Here is a 24,320-nt window from a genome sequence, read left to right as displayed (position 1 = left end):
GCTGTGATAAATTGACTTATTGGCATCTCAAGTGCATCTTTCCTCCTTAATGATGCCCATAGTAACAATGACCAGTATTAAGCAGGTTACCAGTGTCAGTGTACATTGTGTCATTGGTGATGTATGATTGGCTTTGTTCTCAGGGTGAAATGCATTATGTTCTGTTCATACTATGGTGTTTGTAGTGATGAAAGAGAGACAGACAAGTCACGGTGCTACCATTCACTCATAGATCTTCACATGTTGGGCTTGAATGGTGTTGACATAGCAGAACATTTGAATTTAAAAACATGAAACTTCCAGGACGTCATGCTAAAAATTCGTCAAGGGACGCAGTGAGTAACTATCTTTTCACAGCCATGGTGGTGGCATCCCTTTATCTCTACTCCACAGCTTCTAGCTTCTTTATGAAGGCAGTTGGACTCTTAATCTGACTCTTACAGCATGGTGGTTGAATGGAAGCAATGGGATGCCACCACCATGGCTGTGAAAAGATTTTCTTCACTACCTCCCTTGATGAATTTTCATTTCTGGAAGCTTCGTGTTTTCTAATTCACACGTTTTGGTATTCGGACAGCATTCAAGCCTAACATGTGAAGATCTGTGATTGAATGATATCACTGTGACTTGTTTGCCTGCACTCATCACTACAAACACCACAGCAGAAACAGAACATAATGCATTTCAAACCAAGAAAAAAGCTAGTTATGCATCACCAAACCCCAAAGCATACTGACTCTGGAAATTAATACTGGTCATTATTCCTATGGCTGTGAATGAGGAGGAAAGATGCACTTGAGATACCAATAAATAAATTTTGTCTCTGCCCATTTTTTATGTTTGTTAGGAGGTGTTAAGTAAAATGATCTCCCTGAGCAGTGTGTGCTGCCACAACACAAGATCAGTATTCGGTGACTATTAATAATGCTTCCTAGCTCCAGTCATTTCTACTGTGAAAGTATTAAGGTTTCTGTTCTACATTCAGCAATCCCTGAAATCACTTTTTCTCAATAAAATCATACTCTCCTCTGTTTTTGTTCTCTTCTTTCCTTGATACTCTCTTTTGTATCTTATTAACTTCCTACAGCATTAACTTGTTCAACAGAAAACTATGTCAATATTCTGCCTCCACCAGCACTCATTTTTGTATATGAACATACACCTCTAAGTACAGTAAGGTACACGACAACACATGGTTGTTTTAACGTACAACTGCAGTAACATACTGAAATTTTAATAAATACTAATCAAAATATCAAACCAAAACTAGCATAACGAACCTGCCACTAGTGCGTGCACTGGAATTTTAATAAAAATCTAATCAGAATAACAAACCAAAACTAGAAAGAGGAACTTGCCACTAGTGTGAGCACTGAAATTTTAATAAAAATTCTATTGGAATAAGAAACTAAAACTCCCAAGATTAACTCACCAGCTGTGCGAGATGCTGCTCACCTATTCGCTGCCTGTCCCTTCCTCCCTTTTTTCCTTTCCTCTCCCTTCTTTTGTCTTGCCTCAAACCTCCCTCCCTGTCACCTCCCCTCCCCCTTAATCTGTCAGAGATAAGGGACAAGGGAGTGAAACCTTGCTCTCTCTCTCTTCCCCTAATTCATTTTGTCATCTTCACTTCATTGTTACTCACTCTTGTGTATGTTATTCCATTTTCATCCACAATCAGTCTCATTCTATTTATCGATCCTAAGAATTGTTCTTACTTTCAGAGAGAGAGAGAGAGAGAGAGAGAGAGAGAGAGAGAGAGAGAGAGAGAGAGAGAGAGAGAGAGAGAGAGAGAGAGAGAGAGAGAGAGAGAGAGAGAGAGAGAGAGAGAGAGAGAGAGAGAGAGCACTCCAACTTAGGCAAGATTTACTATATGTATACTCATGACACTGAAAGCATGTAAATGTGACTGATACTTGTCAAAGCAATGTGAAACTCAGGGTGATAATGCACAAAACTCAAGATGGTAAGAAAGGACTGGGCCTAAAACTCAGGAGGGTACTCTACGTATTTATTGTTTTATCACAAATTTAGTTGTGCAAATGTGCTCATTTTGATGTATTTTTTTCTAAAATTGTGGAATTTTTTTATATTATTTTCTGGTTCCCTAGAACCAATTAATTTTTCCCATAGCTTCTTCAGTTGTCATAACACACATTTGCCGGAACAAATACTATATCGGAATGAACTGTGTTCATTGTTGTGTACCCTACTATACTTTTTTTCTTTCCAAGATGGAACACAAGTTTAAAAAAATGCTTTCTGTAACAGTATCTGAAGGTGCAATAGACAATAATCAGTGATAGTACATAGTGAACAATGTACACTCAAGCCATACCTTGTTTTCCTTCTGCCTGCAGTAAGTAGTTTGCTAAGTCACTGTAGCCACAGGCATTTGCAAGTTGGGCTGCTGTCTGACCATTGTTGTTCAAAATTCTGCAAAATAACGATAATAATCAGTTATTGGCTGAAAGAAGGATAAATATGTAAACAATCATGAACTGATTCAAGTGAACCACAACTGACCCTCCCACCTTCCCCAAAAAAATTAAACAAGACTCTTCAAGGTAGTCAAGACATAGTATTCCCTTGTGAAGTGTCAGTGTTGAGGTAAAATTGTAGTATTTCCTTGTGAAGTGTCAGTATTGAGGTAAAATTGTAGTATTCCCTTGTGAAGTGTCAGTATTGAGGTAAAATTGTGATTAAGACAGTGGGAGTGAGAATTGGTACACTGCTCCTTCAGTATTTGTAATTTCACCATTTGTGGATTTGCACATTGACAGATTTTTTCCTCTATGGTACAAAAGCAGCCATAAAGGAAGTTTTGCAGCATCACTTCAAACACTCAATCTGTCTGCAGGCTGTCAACACCATTACAAACAGTAATTAATAAAGCATCTGTCATCAGCTGTATGGTAAAATGTAGTAAAATTTAAAGGAACTTTTTAGAAAGTCATTAAAATCCTACTCCACTATTGGGAACTTATCAAGCAATTGATTTCATCTTCTGGGCAAAACTTATTACCTTATCTGAGTGCTCAAAGGTGTACTTGGCAATGGATAATGCTACATATGAAAGAGCAGGAGCAATGGGAGGAGGGCTGACAAGATAACACATTAGATAGAACAGCTGGACTGGACAAATGCCTTGCCAGGCAGAACAGCTAGACTGGACAAGTGCCTGGGAGAAGCTAATCTCCAGCTACCAAAAGGAATGCTACTGTTTTTATGGACCTGTGTGCAGTCATGAGTTTTCTCACAGTCCTCCTTGTCCTCTCCAGTCCTGATACATTGTCTATGAGGAGCAGCCCCTAGGATAACCCTCCTTCATTACGGTGGAATATGCAGGGAAAAAAATGAATACAGATGTAAACTGAAAGTCAAGAAACTAACCAGTACACCACTAATTTACCAGCATCTGATAATCTGGCATTTCCATAAGTCCACCCAAATTATTATTATTTTTTTTAACAACTTGAACATATGGCTCCTGTGAGCTTAGTTTCTTTAATCTTGGATAAATTGCTGTCTACTTAATTACTATGAGTGGGTTGAAAGGCCAGCTTCCAGCCACAGTGGTTTAGCCATGTTGAGATTTGTAGGAGCCAAATCAGAGTATGAGAAATGCTTGAAAGAACTAAGTAACAAAGTCAGACAAGAACTCATAAAAGACCAGTGTGACTGGATTGTATTTAACATGAATGTACCCAATTCCAGTCACATGGGAGGTGTTTGGGAGAGGCAGATATGCACAGTGAGAAATGTACTCTCTGTGTTGCTTGATCAGCATGGTACCCAGTTAGATGACCAGGATCTGAGAAACTTCTTAGTTGAAGCTGAAAATATAGTTAATGGTCGTCCCCTAACTGTGGACCATCTTAACTCCCCAGAAAGTCCTACAGCACTGACACTCAGTAATTTAACTATGAAAACAAAGGTAGTACTACCTCCTCAAAGCATTTTTACTAAGAAGGACCTGTATTGCATAAAGAGATGGCACAGAGCACAATACCTGACCAACCAGTTCTGGTCCAGGAGGAAAAAGGACTATGTGCAATTTCTACAACTTAGAAATAAGTGAAAAACACCAAAGAGGAATCTCAGAGTAAATGACATAGTTATCATCAAGGATCAGAATGTAGCGAGGAGCCAGTGGAAACTGGGCAGAGTAATAGAAGTATCTCCTGATCATGATGGCCTAATAAGAAAGGTTAAGGTCCTGGTGTCAGACTGTAATCTTAACAATCAAGGCAAACAGGACCATCATTGAGAGGCCAATACATAGTCTAATATTGCTGTTAGAAGATAATGCATAATAATAGACCGGAGCATCCCCACCAAGAAGCCAGTGTAACAAATCATATTATGTGCTAATCCTAGTTTTAAGGTACATACTAATGTTAATTTAAGGTAAATTGTTACACAATTTAGGGGAGCCGTGTTACTGTACGTAAAGCATATGTACCTCACGTCATTATTCCTCAGTAATCATATGTGAATGTTCAGTAGTTTTCTATTTGCATGAAGACGTGTGATATGTGTAAGTACCAGTATTCAATGCTATAATAAGCACCAAAGCCGATGGTCACTTGTTAGTAGTGTGGTTAACCCACTGGTCGCCTGCAGGCATCACTCACAGCCAATTTGCGTTCAAACAAAGATGGGCAGAATGGTGACCAAGGTAAATACTTTAATTTTGTAGTAAAAACTGACTGTCATAGTGCCAAGTTGATTGCATGTATTGTTAATGAATACTGTAATATGTTGAAAGTGTTTAATATCAGTGTATAATGCTATTTTGTAAGAAATTGAAACCGAGAACTTGTTTGCAGTTCTTAGTCATGCCTACCTCATCAATAAATATCAGAGAGAGAGAACTGCCTTTCCTCGACCCTACGATGATGGGTGTAATCAGTAAAACAGATCACATGTGAGCTAATGAAGACCTGCCGGTGCAGCAACACATGGGTTGCATGTGATCATGCCATGAAGTCTTACAATGGACTGGCTTAGCCCATGTTGTTATGGACATGCTCAACACAAGTATACTCGTATGGTGATGTCAGTATTTATATACGTAGTTAGATCATCTAGTAAGTTGCGACTCCTTTCTAATCCTATGGATGTGAGACACGGATGCTCTTGATTGACTGATTATGTGGAATATCTGTAATTATTTTCCAACTTTATATATATTTTCACCTTTATTCTTTCCACTTTGTTACTGTAGCAATTAATCTTTCACCCTTTTCTCTCAAAAGTAAAGTTTAAAGTTCTGTTTTTTTTTTTTTCCTATTTTTCCATCTTGTGGCTCAAACTGTTCCTAAAGAGGAATATCAAGACACCTCCAGAACTAATTTGGCCAACTTATATGAAAATTTTCTCATTAACTTTTTTTGAGACCAACAACTGGCCTATTTTCTTGTGGACCATCTCCTTCATGCTTACATAGCACAGCTCTAAAATATCACAGATGGAGACACACCAACTGCCCACCTTTCTTTCTTAGTGTGGATACTTTTCCCTAGTTATTATATACAAAACAAACCTTGCCTGGATGGATGGCAGAAAGTACTGAATAGCGGTCATGGGGCTCAAACAAAAACTCACTGGACACAAACTCACTGAACAATATCTAAGGAGAACAAAAACTAAGCATATTTTGAAACTACACATGTTTCACTGCTTTAAAAAGGCTTCTTACAAAAAAAAATTAAACATGTTTCAATACTTTAAAAAGGCTTCTAGCGAAACACTTGTAACATGTTTCCAAATTTTAAAAAGAGCTTCTTTCAAAACATTTGAAACACATTTTGATGCCTTAAAAGAGCTTCTTAAGAAACATTTGTAACATGTTTTGATGCCTTATACAATTATGAACACTTACTGAATCTTGATTTTAAACATGTTGGAAAATATATGTTATTGTACTGGTATGCACCTTTCTTGAAAAATATCAGTAGCAATGGAAATCATAAAAAAAAAAGGCCAAAAAGTGGCCTTCATAGATATATGGACGTGGGAGAGGAGAGAGAAAAAAACAAAAGTGGATACCATGGCAAGTCTTGTCAACTATCAGGTCTGAAATGCAAAGAAGCCCTAACTACAGATATTAATGTAACGAGTTTCAGTGAAATTATATTTTACTTTCCACTTTTTATCATAAATTGCTGTAATGATTTAATATTCAGTGTTGTTTCTAGTCATAAGCTAGCACCTTTTTTTAATATACAACCCATGCTCTTTTGTTGATCGCAGCCATAAAGCAGATGAAGTCTTAGTCTTTGTCACAAAATTAAGAACTTTCCAACCCTGGAGTTATTTTTTAAATATGTACATGAATACACTTTTTATTTTATTTCTTATTTCTTTATTTTACTTATTTTGGTGAGTTTTATCCTCCTTGGATATTGTCTGGTAAGTTTTTGTCCTGTCCCTTGCAATCATTCACACTGCTCCCTCCTTATTCACAGGCTCCTCACAGACTTATTTTTTTCCCCACTGGCACTATATTTTATTATTTACTTTACTATTTACATAACTTATAATTATTCATGCAATATTTCACACAACTGCACTTTCCACTAACTTATAATTATTCATGCAATATTTCACACAACTGCACTTTTCACTCTGCTAAGAAGGTTCATGAATACTGACTAAAACAAAAACAAAAAATAAAGAAATAAAAGAATAAAATAAAAAAAATCATTGCTGCATTTTCAAATCAAGAGAAAGATAGTGAATGGTAATTCCAACTTCTCTTGAATCTTGATCTTCATGATATTAAATAGCCTAGTAAGTCCCTCATGGCCTGCTGCTGTTTCGACTTCCTCCGATACAAACAACCTCTCCTGAATTTTGATGTTACTTCTAACTTCACTGATCTAAGCTTAACTGAAAACATCTGTAAAATCAAAATTCAAGAGAGGCTGAGATGGCCAGTTGCCATCTTTCTTAAACTGTATTTCTGTTTATTTTCAAGTTTAACCCAAGTAAAGAGGGAAAGACAGTCACTTTATGCTGCTTATAGATTCCATACTATTTCTCAATTAGTTTCTAAGAACTTTTTTTTTTTAGCAGTTCTTGAAATATTTTATGAAGCTCCACCCAACATTAACAGAAATTTAACATCTGCTAATGAAGAAGCGACAGCAAAATTTTATTGCAACAAAGAGGTGATGCCAATTTTGATTTCATCAACTTTCTATTGACATGTTTACAAATATTCCTTGAAAATCACATTTTCTATCAACTCATTTAATTTTACTAGCAAAGAGACTTTTAAGTTTTCATCAGTGACAAATCATATTAAAGTAAGAGTAAAATAACAATTCCAGTGTGTATGATTGAATGTAAAATGAATACTGGAATACAAATGTCTTGTTGCCTTTTTTTTTTATAAGAAATAAAGAACAGGAAACTGTAAAACTGCTTCCATGTCAAGTAATGCAAAATTGGTACCTCCTCCAAGTTTGAGCAAGAACACTGTAACTAGAGACTGAAAACTGTACTTACCCAATCTGAACCTTACTGCCTAACAAGACGGTGACACACTCCATAGACCCTGTCCGCGCTGCCTTATGGAGTGATGTCTCTCCAAGATAGTCCTGTAAATGGAACAACCTGATGAATGCCTTAAGAATCAAAGAACTCACAAAGTTTCCAGAACATGACCTGTTAAGAACTTAAGAACACACTCGAATCTGTCAGACCCAATGCATGGTTTCAGATTTATGTTATGAGTATAGTAAACCCTTGAGAAATCAGTATTTCATGAACTGCAGTTCTGTATATTTTAGGACAGCTATGACCTCAAAATCTGAATAGTTGTTAGAGATAACAATTACAGTTTGATCAAAAATTTTCCTGAGAATACATATATTCTATCATAAACCAATGTGATTATACAAGTTTGTTTACAACTGTGATTGGTTCCTTATTTGCCCCTTTTCACTTTCAACTTTGGTGAGTAAAGATTTTATTGCAATTAATTCCACATCAGTGGCAGTGTGTGGTATTCCTGTATGTTGATTGTTGTTATGTTTGGATATGTGCTGGATCTCAATCTTCTTTTGTAGAGCTCATCAAAGTGGTCAGTGATCTGTAAGCACTAAGTACTATATGCAGCACTCCACAGCAGAAACAAATAAGCACCAATTACAAAAAAATAAAGAAATGCAGAGCCAAGGCCTCCTCATCTTATTCACTTTGTATTTCCAGATCTGTTACTATAGCATCATTATGCTATGCAAAAGAAACAAAAGGGATTATTGACTACTCAAGTCCAGCAGAATATTTGGTGAAATAGCCAATCCATCAATCTATAGCCTCCTCAGTCCAGCTCAAGTAAGGACAGCCTCAGGTGCAGCTTCCACCCCTGCAGAATTAACTCTCCAAGGTCCTCTGCATGCTGGTTGTCTGCAGTGGGATGCAGGATCCACACATTCCGACTGCGGTCAATTTTTGTCTGAAGAGTCCTGGACATCCTCATCCTTTTTTTTTATCCTCTGGGATGGGACACTGATAATTTCAGTTTTCTCAGTCATCTTGCCACTATGCCTGAACTAAATTTTCATGGTCATCAGTTGATTTCATGGTCTTAGAAAAGGATATTTAATCCTCTCTCTTAGTGACACCAAACAAAATAATTTCAGGTGATTCCTTTTGCTCCCTGTTAATGAACTATCATCAATATAAATTTGTTTACAATTACAGCACAATGGTAAGCCTTGCCACTAACAAAATTAAACCTAGCAACAATCTTGTTTATCTTTACTTATACAATCTGAGTGGTCACAATTTAACAAACTTAGAGGGGAACAAGAGGTGTCTGTTAATACTTAATATTTGTTCTGTTCATTGTAACTTAGGGCTCATTAATGTCTACTAATTATTGTTTAAGGGAAAGAAAAAAAAATACTGAAATGATCCTTGCCTTCCTGCATTTCCAGTAAGAAGTACTCATTCACACTTAGGTTCTCTACAGCAATGGCATGAGCATGGGTGTGTGAGCAATCCTTCCTTTGCAATTACTTCATTGTCTCTTGCAACAATGTTAAAGAACATGCTCACAGCTATACTCTTTCATGACTAGTGGGAGCCACACTGCATGTTATACATAAATCTTTCCTTTATTCTGCCTTGTTCTCTTTTCTTTCTCATCTCTCCTCACTCCTCTTCATATCTTGTACCTTCCCTTTCAATTTTCTTATAATGTATTCTATTTTCAATACTTATATTTTGTCTTATTTTCTTTATTTATTTAGATGTAGCTGCCATCCATTCACTTCTTCAGTGATTTTATTTCTTCAGAGAAAAAAATGTTTCTTCAGCATCTTGGTTTGCACTGACAAGAAAGGCTGTGTGACTGCTGGCTGGGCAATAAGAGAAAGATAAATAAAGGGATATTGTAAATACAAAGATGAAGTAGATGGGCTTAATATTTGAAGCTCAAAAATAACTCTTGACCATGACATTCTTGCCTTGACTTGCATCATTACAATAAATGACAACCAACTTGCCAGTACTAGTACTCAGCATCAGTACCACTATCGTCACCATCCTCCATGTTTCCATTACAGTACAATGCCTGCCCAATAGAAGAGGTTTGAGCTGTATCACACCATGCTGGCTTGGAGCATTTCGATAGCTTTTGTCCTATGGTAGCCGATTTACCAGAAGTGTACAGTGTACCATGATCTTCTCTTTAGATGCTCTTGCAGATGTTGTATCCTGAATGATGTTCCCCATCTGACATAAATCCTTCATTTGTCTGGACATCACTGGAGCCTGTTGTGGGTGAAGAAGAAATCCTCAGCACTCAACTCATGGTGTTAGTAATCACTGTGCAGGGTGATAGCTGGTGTGAAGACTGCTGGCTTTGGTTCTAGCGTATTGAGATGTTTCAATCCAACCAGCCAGAGAGCACCTCCTGCTGCTAACATAACCAGGGCAAAAACACCTAAAGCAAAGGACCTTTAACTTAATTCTAATGGAAAAGGCTAAGAGTATGTGGTAGTGAACACAATGATTAACTATACTTTCATTCATGGGGCAAGACCCTTGCAGTTCTGCTGTGGAATACCTCAAACACAATAGAATGTCAATTTAAAGTGAGATAAATACTATAGGAGGAAGAGACAGATTCAAATAGATTTTTGCAATGAAATGCAATTTTAATATGAATGGATAAAAATGTGTATGAGTGCTAAGGGATGCATGTAACATTGTACAAGGTAAGATGTATCTGTAAAGTTCTAAAATTAAGCTTTATTTGCTAAACTAACTCAACTATTTTCAGTATCATTCATCCAGCTCATTGCACTTTTGAAGGCAGCGTTTTCATTTCAATGAATCTCCTTTTGTAGAATTCTGGGATGTTTCTCCTCCAACATGTCAAAACTTCACATTTTGCATCATCCAGAGACTCAAACTTGACTTCTTTCAAATGTTTTTATTTTTTTGGGGGGAAGAATCTTAAGTGGTGAGATCAAGGCTCTAAGAACTGTGTGGAAATGATCCCTATAGAAAGAAAATAGCAAAGAACAAACCTAGCTACTCTTGATGAATATGCTGGGGAGTCAAGATGAAATGGATTGTGCAATCTATTTCCCTCCCTTTTTTGGGGCACTGCACTTACTTATTTTTCCAAAATGCTTTCTTGACAATTTTCAGTGAGTGTTTTTCTTCCCTTTCAAGAATTCAGTCAGAATGATTCCTTTTGAGTCCTGGAAAACTGTGGCTGTAACCTCCTGAACTGATCTCACCATTCTACCATTTTGAGTTTCTTTGGTCCATCTGATCATTTCACTAACCATTGTTCACAATGAATTTAGTGCTGTGGATTGTATTGAAAGATCCACATTTCATCTCCAGTCACAATCTAGTAAAAATCCTCTGCCTCCCTCATTTGCTTCAATCTTAGCCAAAAGTGCTAGAGAAAGGTCAGCTCTTTGACAAGAACCAATTCTTCCACAATGCTTTTGGAACTCAGTAACCTGTGAGATAAGGATGGTAAATGCTGAACAACAACAGTGATTGTAATTTCACAATCTTCCATCAGATTTTGTACAAGAGTCAGTTCTCCATTTGTTGGTGGCTGGCCTTCCATCTCTTGAGTTTTGTCTGATCTCATCTCTGCCATCTTTAAATATTTCAGTAATTTGTATGCAACTATTTTACATAAAGCAGAATCTCCAAAATCTTCTTGCTAAGCTCCAAAGGATTTTCCTGGTTTCTGTTCCAACTTAATAAGAAAGAAATATGATGTTAGCTCTCGCTTCAAAAAGTGTTCCTTTCCAAGAGTGATTTTCCTTGAAAACACCTTGAAACCTCCATGGCATTTTAAGAAATTAGAAAACTTGTCTATAAGCCCCAGATACTTGTTTGAACATGTTCTAGTGTGTTCAACCCTGTATGTATGTATGTATGTATATATATATATATATATATATATATATATATATATATATATATATATATATATATATATATATATATATATATATATATATATATATATATATATATATATATATATATATATATATATATTTTTTTTTTTTTTTCCAGTGACTTTCTGACTTATATGAATGAGACATTTGATGCATGTGAAAAGATACAATGTCACACAATGTGATTAACATTGTGTCCCAGTAGAGGAGCTAAGAACAATACACTGCAGTGCATAGTTTCTACATCTGTACAATGAGGAGCAATACTTCCTACATTTCAGCATCCATGAAAAAGTTTAAGTCAGGAAACAAAGTGTGAAACTTCATATAACATTTCTTTTTGATGGATTAGATTTCATCCACAGTAAAGATTTGGTTTAAATTGGTACATGATCTTTACATAACTGAAAATGTAATTTCATATAAATAACCTTAAATCAATTTGCATTACACTGACATTCTACTGTATAAGATTTGATGGTTTTATTGTATATTATTATGATTTGGAGCAAATGAAGAACTGGAGTATTAAGTCAATCAAACTGCTAAGTCAAAATGGTCACAGGTACCCTACACACCAACTTGTCAAGGGTTTACTGTATTTCTATTCTCAAAGAAAGATTTTCAAAGTCATCAGTTACATGCATTTAGCAAGGATGCATTCTTAGAACTTACTGACCCCCCCCAACCAACAATTCTTCTAGTACCCTTTCACATCTGACATTATGGTATTAATATACATGTGTATATGAAAAAAAACACGTAACCTCTTGTGATCTGAACATCAAAGTCGTAGCCGGTGGTAGGTCAGGTCTAGACGTGGTGACGAGTGTGGTGATGCATCATCTGAGTCCAATTCCACATCACTAGTTTCTGTTGTTAAAGCCTTCCTCCAGCACTTGACTGCTTCGGCAGAGGGGGTGAAGATGCACTACAATGTCACTAAGATAGCACTCCTCTACAGTCAGCAGTGGTACACTTCCAACATATAATGTGAGACTAGATAAAGAACTCCATGTCAAGGAACAATGGTTCTGGAGTATTACAGGAACCACACACCAGCATCTACTCTCTAATAACTCATGTTTTTAGTATGCACTCATTACTATCAACACTTAAAATATCTATTAATAATATTGTACAAAAGTAACTGATGCCAAGATGGATGTTAAAATATCATCCATTTATCAGTCAGCCAGGATGGTGATTGCTGTAATACTCCAAAGCTTGAACACCTCACAGAAGTCTGGCTGCCCTCTGTAAATTCATGCAATTAGCTTTGACAGCCATAAACTCAATTAGTAACCTATTACTGAACCCAGAGGTAAGTTTTGCTGCTACACATAATTCTACTGAACTGACATCCTAATGAATTAATTTCTTGGCTCCCCTCCATGCTGGTATTCAACTGATCACATGAAGGAGAGATGTGGCTTTCAACTCAAGTTAGTTCAAATTAATAAAGCTTAAAGTAAGACCAGTCTTCTCTCAAAATCTTGGAGAGACTAAATTTGGACAATTAGTCACATGACAGTAAAATCATATTGCATAAAGAAAAAATCACCTGAAATTACCCACCATTTTTGTCCCTCATAACTCAAGTCACTGGTTGTTCATAAAGTATCTCTGCTACATTTTATGTTGTTTGATGCTAGTGCATACAAAAGCTTGGGATGCCAATATCCTCCAATAATCCAATCCACAAACTCTCTCTCTCTCTCTCTCTCTCTCTCTCTCTCTCTCTCTCTCTCTCTCTCTCTCTCTCTCTCTCTCTCTCTCTCTCTCTCTCTCTCTCTCCCCATCTCTTGAAATCCTTTCCTCCCTGATGGCTCATCTCTTCATAAACTGACTGCACAACAATTTTCTTCCATGGAAACTTTTAGAATCTTGCTTAACATGAAAATTATTTTGAAGAGGCTGATAAACTTGAGGAGGGGAAGGAAGAATGGTGAAGAACATGAGTGCAAGGGAGGGAAAAGGGTGGGATGCAGGAGCTGAGGAAAGCTAGACAAGTAGAGAAGGAACACTGGAAAAATTTTTGCAACAACCTCATGAACTAAACAAGAACACCTACTAAAAGAACTAAGCAAAGGTGCTTATGGTTTAACTTGAGAAGCTTGCAGAACCTTTAATAGCCATATCTATGAAAAGTTTTACACCACAACTAGAAACAACAAAGAGAAACATGCTCCATCACACATACAACTCTCATCAACTGTCATATGATTTGATTATCTAACACTGAAAATCTCCAGCACTTTCATACAGCTTCCCACTCCAGTACAGTAGAAAAGAGACTATGTTATTCCAGTAGCCTGAGCAAGAGGAATTTTAAGCAAAATAAGTTGTATAGGAGAAAAGGAAAGCAAGACTATGTTGCCTTGAATACTATGCTTGACAATACATATCCTGGAAAGATGGCCAATCTTGAGACCACAAGATCTATCTAATTGTCATTATTCAAGATGGCACTTGCATCATACCACTGAGAATTCTTCTGTAGTAGAGATGGTATAGATACACATCAGTGTTATACACTTAATGGTGTCTTGCCATTTTTAAAGCACCTAGTAAAGAGGAATATCAAACAGCAGACAAAGCAGAAGACAGCTGGTTACATAACTGACTGTTCAAATAACTAGAGAATCCTTCTTGCATAACAGCATGCATAAGTGCTGCAACATTGTCCTTCTAAGAAGCAAATTACCTCTAGGCTTCATATGCTCAGACTATTTTTGTGAGCTCTCATTTGCTAGACAATCAACATCATTTGTCAGCTGAATGATTGCTGTTATCAATATAAAATGTAGTAAGTATTCCCATGTTGTACTCCTTCATTAAATCATAACAATTAATTCATTTTTCTCAAGACATTTCCTTACACAACTCAAGTGTCATGTTGGTATCTCTCTCATCATGTCAACATTTTCAAGAGAGGGAAAACCAGTCAACCAGGCAAAATGTCCAATCAAATAATTACAGTGAAAAACAAATAAGAATGAACAACATACATACAAATAATGCTACCAGTGAGTGGAAATAATGTCAAATTCAAATTATTATAAATGAAAATTTACTTCATGCCACTACATATCTACTATTCACTAGTTCTACACTGAGCCTCAAATATCTACTTTCTTTATTCATGTTACCACTTCCTCTCATTCAAAAGTACCAGTCCTGACACTACACACACTTGATCTACCCTTCAATAGTGCTTCTCTCCAGGCAGCTGCATCACTCACTGTTGCACAATTCAAATTATAGAACATAATGACCAAGAACATTTCTTAAACATATCTGACACTAATTAATAATCTAATATCTCAATAGCTGAAATTTAAAGGGTTAAAAATTTAAAGACCACAAGTAGCAACATTTGCAATGAAAGAAGTGTTAAGTTTATAAACACCTTTTAGATGCTTTACACAAGCAGAGTCACCCCTCTTCACACTAAGGCACCCCAGGTAAGTGCTGTGGCAGAAGTTGTGCAAAAAAAAGACCACTTCCTGACTTGTAGGGTGCAGCACCTGCCTTAGATAACTAAGATAAGGATATGATAAGATTTCTTGATGCATCCTTCTTGATGCAAGTGCCAAAATGAATGAGATTATCTATCCTTCTTGATGCAGGTGCCAAAATGAATGAGACTATCTATCCTTCTTAATGCAAGTGCCAAAATGAACAAACACCTTAATATGTAGTTATGTTACACAAGTTTAGGAATAGTCTTCAAGAAGAATGCAGACATGTAAGACTCAAGTTCTATTCAACTTAACTGCATGAATATAAAGAATAGTTATACCCACTAATCTCTCATCTAACAGAGCCTCGCTTGACAAAAATTCACAGTAATATAATTCTCTTTCTCTTTGTGTGACAAGAAATATTTTTAAGTCAGCATAGTAAGTCAGTGCCACTTGTCATCCAGTTTGTAAACAAAAACATTCAGGAAGGTTGCATAACATCTGAGAACCAGCTTCTGTAGTTCCACTCAAGTTCTGTTGATTCTAAGGGCTAATTGGATTCAAGATTATATATACATTACTATGGTGTAAGAGAAGTGAATTACAGAGGCAGACTACTGGGCCTAGTACTTGATCTATTCCCTGAACAGCAATGATGGAAGCATCTGCTTTAGCCATGCATTCACAGCTTTAATCATTAGTTACCTATTACTACTTTTGTCACTTTTGATCATTGCTATTCCTGCCCACTGCATTGTTTTGTCAGCAATGTTGTCAATGTTGCCTAGATTTTGGGATTTCAAGGCACTGATGGGGATATGAATTTACTCCTGATTTTGGGATCTTATGGTTTTTGAAAATATTCTTATGCTGCTAATACATATGCTATTTCATGTATAGTGTCATTTATTTTGTGCAATATATAATATGAATTGGGGCATTTGCAATGGTCTGGAAAACTGCCAAATTCACCAGTTGACTTAATTTTACACATAAACTCAGCCCACTAGAAAAACATCTTTACCCCAACTGTCTGTTATCAAACCAGCAAATAAAATACTAGGAACATTTTTAGTCATCATCATCAACTGGGGAACAAGAAATATGGCAAAATAAGTTAAATACCACACATATCTCAGCTTTGGGATGTACCATCATCTGAGTTATGAGATAATGAGTCATGAGCATTCAGAGGTATGAGCAGTCTACTCAAAATTAAATTGAGCTTGTTGCCATTCCCTTTGCCAACCCTAAGTTCAAATTTAGCACTACACACCATATTTGCCTAGTACGCCGCAGTCCTTGCAAGTCTTAGCTATGAAACATATCATGGGAGGGAAGAAATGGCACACTGCTGCTAAGACTGGATCGACCCTGTCTTAACATGGCTTATGACAGACGCTCCCATTGGGGAGATGGCCACCCCACATCATCATCCTCAAGAAAGGAATAATCTATCCAAGAAGGATGTTCTGAATGTTCCTAATGACACAAACTCATCAGATTAACTTTTGAGTACATATAAATGCCCCTTATACAATTAAAAAGGAAAAAGAGACAGTGTCTCTGTCCAGTTAGCCTTGTCGAAGCGAAAGCATCTGGGTGTGGAGAGGGTTGAGGAAGTAGAAAATTCCAACCTATAGCAATCATGTAGGAAGTGTAGTCTTGTCAGAGTTATAAATGATTTTTCTTTCAGTTTTCAATATTCAATGTAAACTTCCAGATACTGATCTCATGTGCAGTTTCAGTTTCTCATGTACATTTGCTGTGCCTTAGTTGTGGTAAGTTACAGTGGGGTCAAGTATTACTAAAAAGTAGTCTTACAGTCTGAAACAGCTGTTCTATTTTGAAGGTTTTCCTTGCATCTTATTTCTCACCATTGTAAAACAAGGTTCTTTACACTGAGATTGCATTTAACATAATATTGCAAGGAATGGATCACTATTCTATCCACTGTGCAATACATTTGGCAAGACACTTATGATAAACTTCTGACAAACAACTTAGGATAGACATTCCAAGTTATGATACACATCTGTATCTTTATGAAGAATATGGGCACAGTCCCTTGTGTTTCCGCCACTGGTAGGACAAGCTCTGATGCAGCATTACATTGTTTGTGGAACATATGATAATTTTTTTTAATGGTACTGAAAAATTTCAGTTACAAACTGCAAGCAAAACAAGTTACGAGCAGTCTTCCAAAATATATCTCCCTCACAACTCAAATACCTCACATGTATATGTTTCAATAACACGTGGAAATATGTGGGATGGGATTTTTGGGGATTCATTCCCTGAATATTATTTAGGAATTTTGAGAGTAGACTGTCTGGCAACAATGTTTGCCAGCAGTGAACTGTGCATCCTGCCCTTATTATTTATTATGTCATTACAATTTTACTATATAAACCTTTTAATAGCATATGGTAAAATAATGATCCTACTTCCAAGCTGAAAATGACTACCTGGTGTTGGAACAAATTTCCGTATTATATTTTCCTTTACTTTTAATATGAAAAAATTCATTCTGAGTATGAATTTTCAGGATAAGGATTGCCTGCTTAAAAGCATTAAATTTGTGTTCAGAATTTCTACTGTATAATTCTAAACTAGTGAAAAAAATATCTATTTAGGTGTGATGCTTGCTTCTAAGAACTTCTCTAAGGGATGTCCATGGCAGAGAAATCTTCACTTAATCTTCTTCCCACATTTCTTGTGCTTCAAACTTAACTCTCCCCTTCCCTTTTTTCCGAGCACTCAGACACTATATTCCTCATTTCAATGAAGGTACACCCAACTACATATTTCATGCAACTCTTTCATTTCAAAACCTACACTGCTATGACATTTACTGTGATACCTTCAATATATCACACTGTGCCAATGTGATATATTAAAGGTTGATATATAGGCACTATATATAGGCACTATATGGCACTATATTGATATATAGTGCCAGCCAGTCAATCCTATCTGATGCCTTCTCAAAATTCATGCATTAAAAAAAAAAATCTTCCCTTGCATTCTGACCAAAATTAAATAAGTTATATATCACATATCCTCTCCCCTTTCTACACCCTCCCTACTCTTCATTAATTGATCTGCAGTTTAAGTCAGTATTTACACAAACCTTTCCAGATATACAAAAGAAAAGCCTCTGTAATTCCCTCATTCATTCATGTAATCCTTTCCTTTGTAAAATGAAATAAAAATGGACTTTGTCCAACCTTCTGGTACACTTTTCTCTTTCCAAAGTCACATATATCCTGCATGTCCAATTAACTGCAGCTTTATCATCCTTCACCATCTTAGTTGCAATTCCATCTACATCAGCTGCTTCTCCATTTCTCAAATTTCTCTTAGTTTCACCACTTCTTCACTTCTCATTTTCTCTTCTTCAAGAATTCTCCTCCACCTACTCCAATGACTGTCACAAATGCCTTACTTTCACCTTTGTATTTATTATATTTTCAAAATATCTTTTCCACTTTCCTTTCATAGCCTCTTTCTGTTAAAATCCTTCACCTCATTTACTTCACTGCTCACAGTTATTCCCCTTTCTCTCTAATTCTTAACTTCTTCCCAATACAGTTTTTAGATCTTTATGCTTCTTGCTCATTCATTTACCTGAATTTTATTTACACGCCCTGGTGGTGCAGTGGTCAATGCGCCCTATTCACAACAGGGAGGTCCTGGATTTGATTCCTGGGCCAGGTCAGGGATCTTTGGGCAGACTCCTTTGCTGTGTAGCCCCTGTTCACTTAGTAGTGATTAGGTACCTGGTGTAAGGTGGGAGTTGTGACCTGTTGCTTAGGGGAGGAAACACAAACTCCTGAAAAAATACACATGGTGGCCTGATCATCCTGGGCCTGGTCTTCCAGATTGTTGGTAACATGTGGCAGCCTCAGTATCATAGTGTGTAAGATACTAACATAGGGTTAATACTTAAAGAAGTAAACCAAATATCTCTTCCAAAGCACTGTATCATGCATTCTGCCTTTTGGACAATAAATCTGCAATTTTTATTAATTATTATTATTATCTTCATGCACTATATTTTTGTTCTCTTCTCTCATTTGCTGCATCTTTACTTTACTATCTAATACACTCCAGTTTACTTGCACATTTGCATTTAGTACATTTCTTTGTTTCTATATATAACTCTTTGTTTCCCTCACTGCTTTCATCTAACATGTATTTCTTGCTTCTTCCTACATTTCATTACTTTCATCCAAACCATTCCCTCCATTAAACTGAACAGTACATATCTTCTTGAAAGCCTGAAAACCTTCAGGACTTCATCTCCATTTACATTCTTCCATGCTTCAGTCACTCTTTGCTTACATTTCCTCTCTCTCTCTCTCTCTCTCTCTCTCTCTCTCTCTCTCTCTCTCTCTCTCTCTCTCTCTCTCTCTCTCTCTCTCTCTCTCTCTCTCTCTCTCTCTCTCTCTCTCTTCTCTTTGTAAACTTTTTTTCATCTGTTGATTTTAATTTTCCTAATAATGACAAAGACAACATTCCTCCAACATATCTCTTACACTGTGCATCCACCACATTAGCCTCAGTCTTTCATCTACTGCCACATGATCACTCAATATCTTTTGCTCACTTCTCACATCTTATCTCTAAGTACAGTGGAGGATCATCCTAAATTGAAAGCAAGCATTTTACATGGCAGAGCCAATTGCCATTCTCATTTTGTTCTGATACTCCTGATTCCCCATCTGCCCATCACTTCAATTGTTTCAAAAGCCATTCTTATTTTGTTCTGGTACTCCTGATTCCCCATCTGCCCACCACTTCAACTGTTTCAAAAGCCACTTTGCATCATGTCACTCATCACAATTACCTTCCTTCCTTTATAAGAAAAAAAAAAAAAAAAACATTCATTTACGCCATTAAAAATGTCAGAATTTCATTCTTGCCTTTCACAATCTTCATATTCACTGGAAGAAGCATATACACTCAAACTTGACAGTTCCAATTATATATTTTACTTATGGTATTCTTGTCCCTTCCAATGATATTCACTCACACAGTTCCACACCATCAGATATGAGAAATGTAAAACCTCCATTACTTCTTTCATCATAGCTTTCATTCAACCATATCCACACAGCCCAATCAACCCTACACTACCCAATACTGTATAACCTTCATTTCCCTTTCTGAATTTAGATGCACTATGACCATACTAATGGATCTCATTTATGGTACAGTGGAACCTCAGTTCTCGAACTTAATTAGTTCCTGAATGCCATTCGAAATTTGAAATGTTCGGAAGCTGAAAATATTTTCTCCGTAGGAATCAATGCAAAATGGATTACCCAATTCCCAGACACCAGTCTACCCACTCTTAGCAGCTTATGACATATGCTCCCACAGCCAAGATGGCTGCTTCACAACATTTCCAACTCACAAATTATTTATCCAGAAAGGATGTAATGAATGTACTTTGTGACACAGAACTCATCAGAAGATACTGTTTAGACCATGCAGATATTCTCTTTGTCACTGATCTAGTGAAGGAAGCCTTACAGAGAGGAGCAACCCACTTACTGCCAAAATAAAGGTGATCATAACACTTAAACATCTCGCTGCTGGGAAAAACTACTGGAAAAATGTAGTTGTGCAGTAATGATGGCACTGGGGGTCATCAAGAGGGCCAAAGATGGCTCAGGATTACTCCTGAGTGCCAAAAACTGTTTTGTTTACATTGAGGCTTTTCAACAGGATCACATTTTCCTTATTTCAAAGATTGAATTACTGTCTTACACTCATTTGTCTCTCATCCAAATATATGAAAATGAAGCAAATATTTCTAGAAACTATAAATTAGTAATAAACTGCAGCTTTTGCTGTTTCTTAATATCTGAAATCAAGTAACTCTGTTCTAGAACTGAATTATGGTACCACAACCAAAGCAATAATGAGTTCAACATCTTATTAAAAAAACGATTTGTTCAAAAAGGGAGGTGTTCGGTAATCAAGGTTCCACTGTATATCTAAAACATCCACTCTTCTTAAAAAATTTTAATAAACATTCTTCTCTTAATTTTTTTGGACCTATCTGCATTGAAACAAAGCTAATTCACATATTCATCTTTAACACTTGTAACCTAATCAGTCACTTTATTCCACTATTAAATTAAGAGGCCACTGGCAGGTAATGAATCATAAGCAGTGCTAACCCAGAAGTAGGAGATTCCATTTTGTCAGTAAAAGTCTAAAAACTGACAGTTGATATTTACTGTGCCCACTGTGTCTATTCCGTATTGTGAGGTACACTAATTAGAGAGTAAACAACACAAAGAAGGAAATGGGATCAAATATTGCCAGAAGGAGTACCTCTAGTTGCAAACCCTTTCCCCCAACATCCACAGGGTAGCTATGCTATGGCAATTTGAAATCTTGCAGTCTGACATCTCAAATAAACCTCATTAATTATGGTGCTGGTACTGCACAAGGCAGTAATTTTTTAGGCTACTTCTACTGTTCTTATATGCTTGTCCACATTTCACAATATGTTTATACAGACAAAAACATTCTGTCCCACATTGTTCTCCATAACATCATAAATCAAACTTATCAGATTCACCAACTATTACACTAACATAGATTACATAGATTAATCTATCTCTTGTCTTACACCGCTTGGGTTTTATCATGCTTATCAAACCCCCAGAACTCTTTTACTATAAAGTTAAGATCACTATTTGAAATAAATTTTGAAAATCTTTCTACACCACCACATATTTTAGCTAAGCATTTGGCAAATTCAAAAATACTTGCAAAAGAATGTATATTGGTTACTTCTACATAGTGACAACAAAGTATTATGAAAAAGAAACACTTATCACTAATGGAATAATTTCAGTTGTGCACTGAAATCATGAAAAAAGCTGAACAATACTATAAAACAATAATGAAAACAATACGTTATGAAAGAATACATCCCAGAGCTGGGAAATATACACTTTGGAGTACACAACAGTATTGGGGATTAGGATAAGTTCAGAATTCTATATAAAGTGAAATGGTGTTAGCAGAAGCCCCTTTTCTGTTCCCTCCTACTTTCTCTATCCTCATTTTCAATCCAAAGCTGGAAGTTGCGTCTATGTGTGCAATGACTTTAATCTCCTTTCGTGCCCACACTCTTGAATCTTCCGAGTTTTCCATCATCTGGCTATAGCTACAAAGTCACTCTCAAACTAAATTTATATGTGCTGTATACCTCTCACCTAACTCCCCTGACTATAAGAAACTTTTTGACTACTTCCAAACTTCCAAAGTGGACCACATTCTGACTCGCTTCCCTTTTGTGAAGATCTCCATTCTTGGAGACTACAATGTTCACCACCAGCTTTAGCTTTCCTCTCCCTTCACTGACCATCCTGGTGAACTAGCCTTCAACTTTGCTATCCTCCATGACCTAGAGAAATTAGTGCAACACCCTACTCATATTCCTGACCGTCTTGGAGATACACCTAACATTCTTGAACTTTTCCTAACCTTTAATCCTTCTGTTTATGCTGTTACCCTATCTTCTCTGTTGGGCTCCTCCAATCACAATCTCATATCTGTATCTTGTCCTATTACTCCAATCCCTCCTCAGGATCCCCCAAGCGGAGGTGCCTCTGGCATTTTGCCTCTGCAAGTTGGGGGGATCTGAGGAGGTATTTTGCTGATTTTCCTTGAAATAACTACTGCTTCCATGTCAGAGATGTCTTTGTGTGCCAAATGCATAACAGAGGTGATAGTGTCTGGCATGGAGGCGTACATTCCTCACTCTTTTTCTTGACCTAAACCTTCCAAGCCTTGGTTTAACACAGCCTGTTCTTGTACTATACATGATATACAGGTGGCCCAAAAAAGGTACTTGAACCTTCCATCACCAGAATCTCATGCAATTTATATTTTTGCCAGGAACCATGCCAAGTCTGTTCTCCAACTAACCAAAAACTCTTTCATTAATAGTGTCAAAATCTTTCAAGATTCAACTCTCCTCGTGACTTTTGCCATCTAGCCAAAAATATCTCCAATAACTTTGCTTCTTCTTTCCTTTATTTCAACTAGATGGCACCACTGTCTCTAAAGCTGAACTCTCCACTTAAGCCTTTGCTAAAAAATTCTACCTAGGATGATTCAGGGCTTATTCTTCCCTCTCCTCCACCCTCTGACTACTTCATGCTACTTATTGAAATTATTTGCAATGATGTTTCCATGCCCTCATTGGCCTAAACCCTCAAAAGATTTATGAACCTGATGGGGTCCCTCCTATTCTTAAACCCTCAAAAGATTTATGAACCTGATGGGGTCCCTCCTATTCTTCTCCAAAACTGCACCTCCATGCTTGCACCTTGCCTAGTCAAACTCTTTTAACTCTGTCTGTCAACATCTACCTTTCCCTCCTGCTGGAAATTTGCATACATTTAGCCTCTTCCTAAAAAGGGTGACCATTATAATCCCTCAAACCAATCCAATTGTTTTAATTTTCTGCCTATCTAAAGTTTTTGAATCTATCCTTAACAGGAAGATTCTTAAACATCTATCACTTCACAACCTTCTATGTGATCACCAGTATAATAGGTTCCATCAAGGAAGCTCTACTGGTGATCTTTTGGCTTTCCTTACCGAGTCCTGGTCATCCTCTTTTAAACATTTTGGTGAAATATTCACTGTTGCCTTAGACATATCAAAAGCTTTTGATTTCCAAATTACCCTCCTATGGCTTTCATCCTCCCATCTGTAACCTCATCTGAAATTTTTTTCTGACTGTTTTATTGCTGCTGTGGTAGATAGTCATTGTTCTTCTAAATCTATTAACAGTGGTGTTCCTCAGGGTTCTGTCCTGTCACCCACTCTCTTCCTATTATTCATCAGTGATCTTCTAAACCAAACTTCTTGTCCTATCCACTCCTATACTGATGATACCACCCTGCACTTTTCCACATCTTTTCATAGATGTCCAACCCTTCAGGAAGTAAACAGTTCACGCAGGGAAGCAACAGAATGCCTGACTCCTGATCAATCTAAAATTTCTGACTGGGGCAGAGCAAACTTAGTATTGTTCAATGCCTCAAAAACTCAATTCCTCCATCTATCAACTTGCCATAACCTTTCAGACAACTATCACCTCTTCTTCAGTGACATTCACCTGTCCCCCTCTTCTACACTGAACATCCTTGGTCAGTCCTTTACTTACAATCTAAACCGGAAACTTCACATCTCATCTCTTGCTAAAACAGCTTCTATGAAGTTAGGCATTCTGATATGTCTCCATCAGTTTTTCTCACCCTTCCTTATCCACCCATATATGGAGTATGCTTCACATGTCTGGGGGGAGGGTTCCATTCATATCACTCTTCTAGACAGTATGGAATCAAAAGCTTTTTGT

The 24,320-nt window shown here is 36.8% G+C and overlaps 1 protein-coding gene across 16 annotated transcripts in view; it reads right to left on the bottom strand.

Annotated features, from left to right (window-relative positions):
• The window catches only part of LOC135106765 (serine/threonine-protein phosphatase 6 regulatory ankyrin repeat subunit B-like), a 136,384-nt gene that overhangs the window by 89,423 nt on the left and 22,641 nt on the right, over positions 1–24,320 (bottom strand). For 12 of the 16 annotated variants that reach the window (XR_010271458.1, XR_010271457.1, XM_064016041.1 and 9 more), the window contains exons 3-4: positions 7,516–7,607; positions 2,336–2,433 (exon numbers count right to left, since the gene is read on the bottom strand). Coding sequence is in view for 14 of the 16 variants with exons in the window: in XM_064016041.1 (XP_063872111.1) it covers positions 2,336–2,433; positions 7,516–7,607 (190 nt within the window). In the remaining 2 variants the exon portion in view is untranslated. Of the gene's footprint in view, positions 1–2,335; positions 2,434–7,515; positions 7,608–12,220; positions 12,385–14,865; positions 18,518–24,320 lie in introns of those variants that run through there. The other 4 variants (XM_064016053.1, XM_064016052.1, XM_064016050.1 and 1 more) reach the window with 4 other exon arrangements.

This window comes from Scylla paramamosain, chromosome 14 (genome assembly GCF_035594125.1).
Source record: "Scylla paramamosain isolate STU-SP2022 chromosome 14, ASM3559412v1, whole genome shotgun sequence".
In the NCBI taxonomy this organism is placed as follows: domain Eukaryota; kingdom Metazoa; phylum Arthropoda; class Malacostraca; order Decapoda; family Portunidae; genus Scylla; species Scylla paramamosain.
This window is presented reverse-complemented; position numbering and strand designations above follow the sequence as displayed.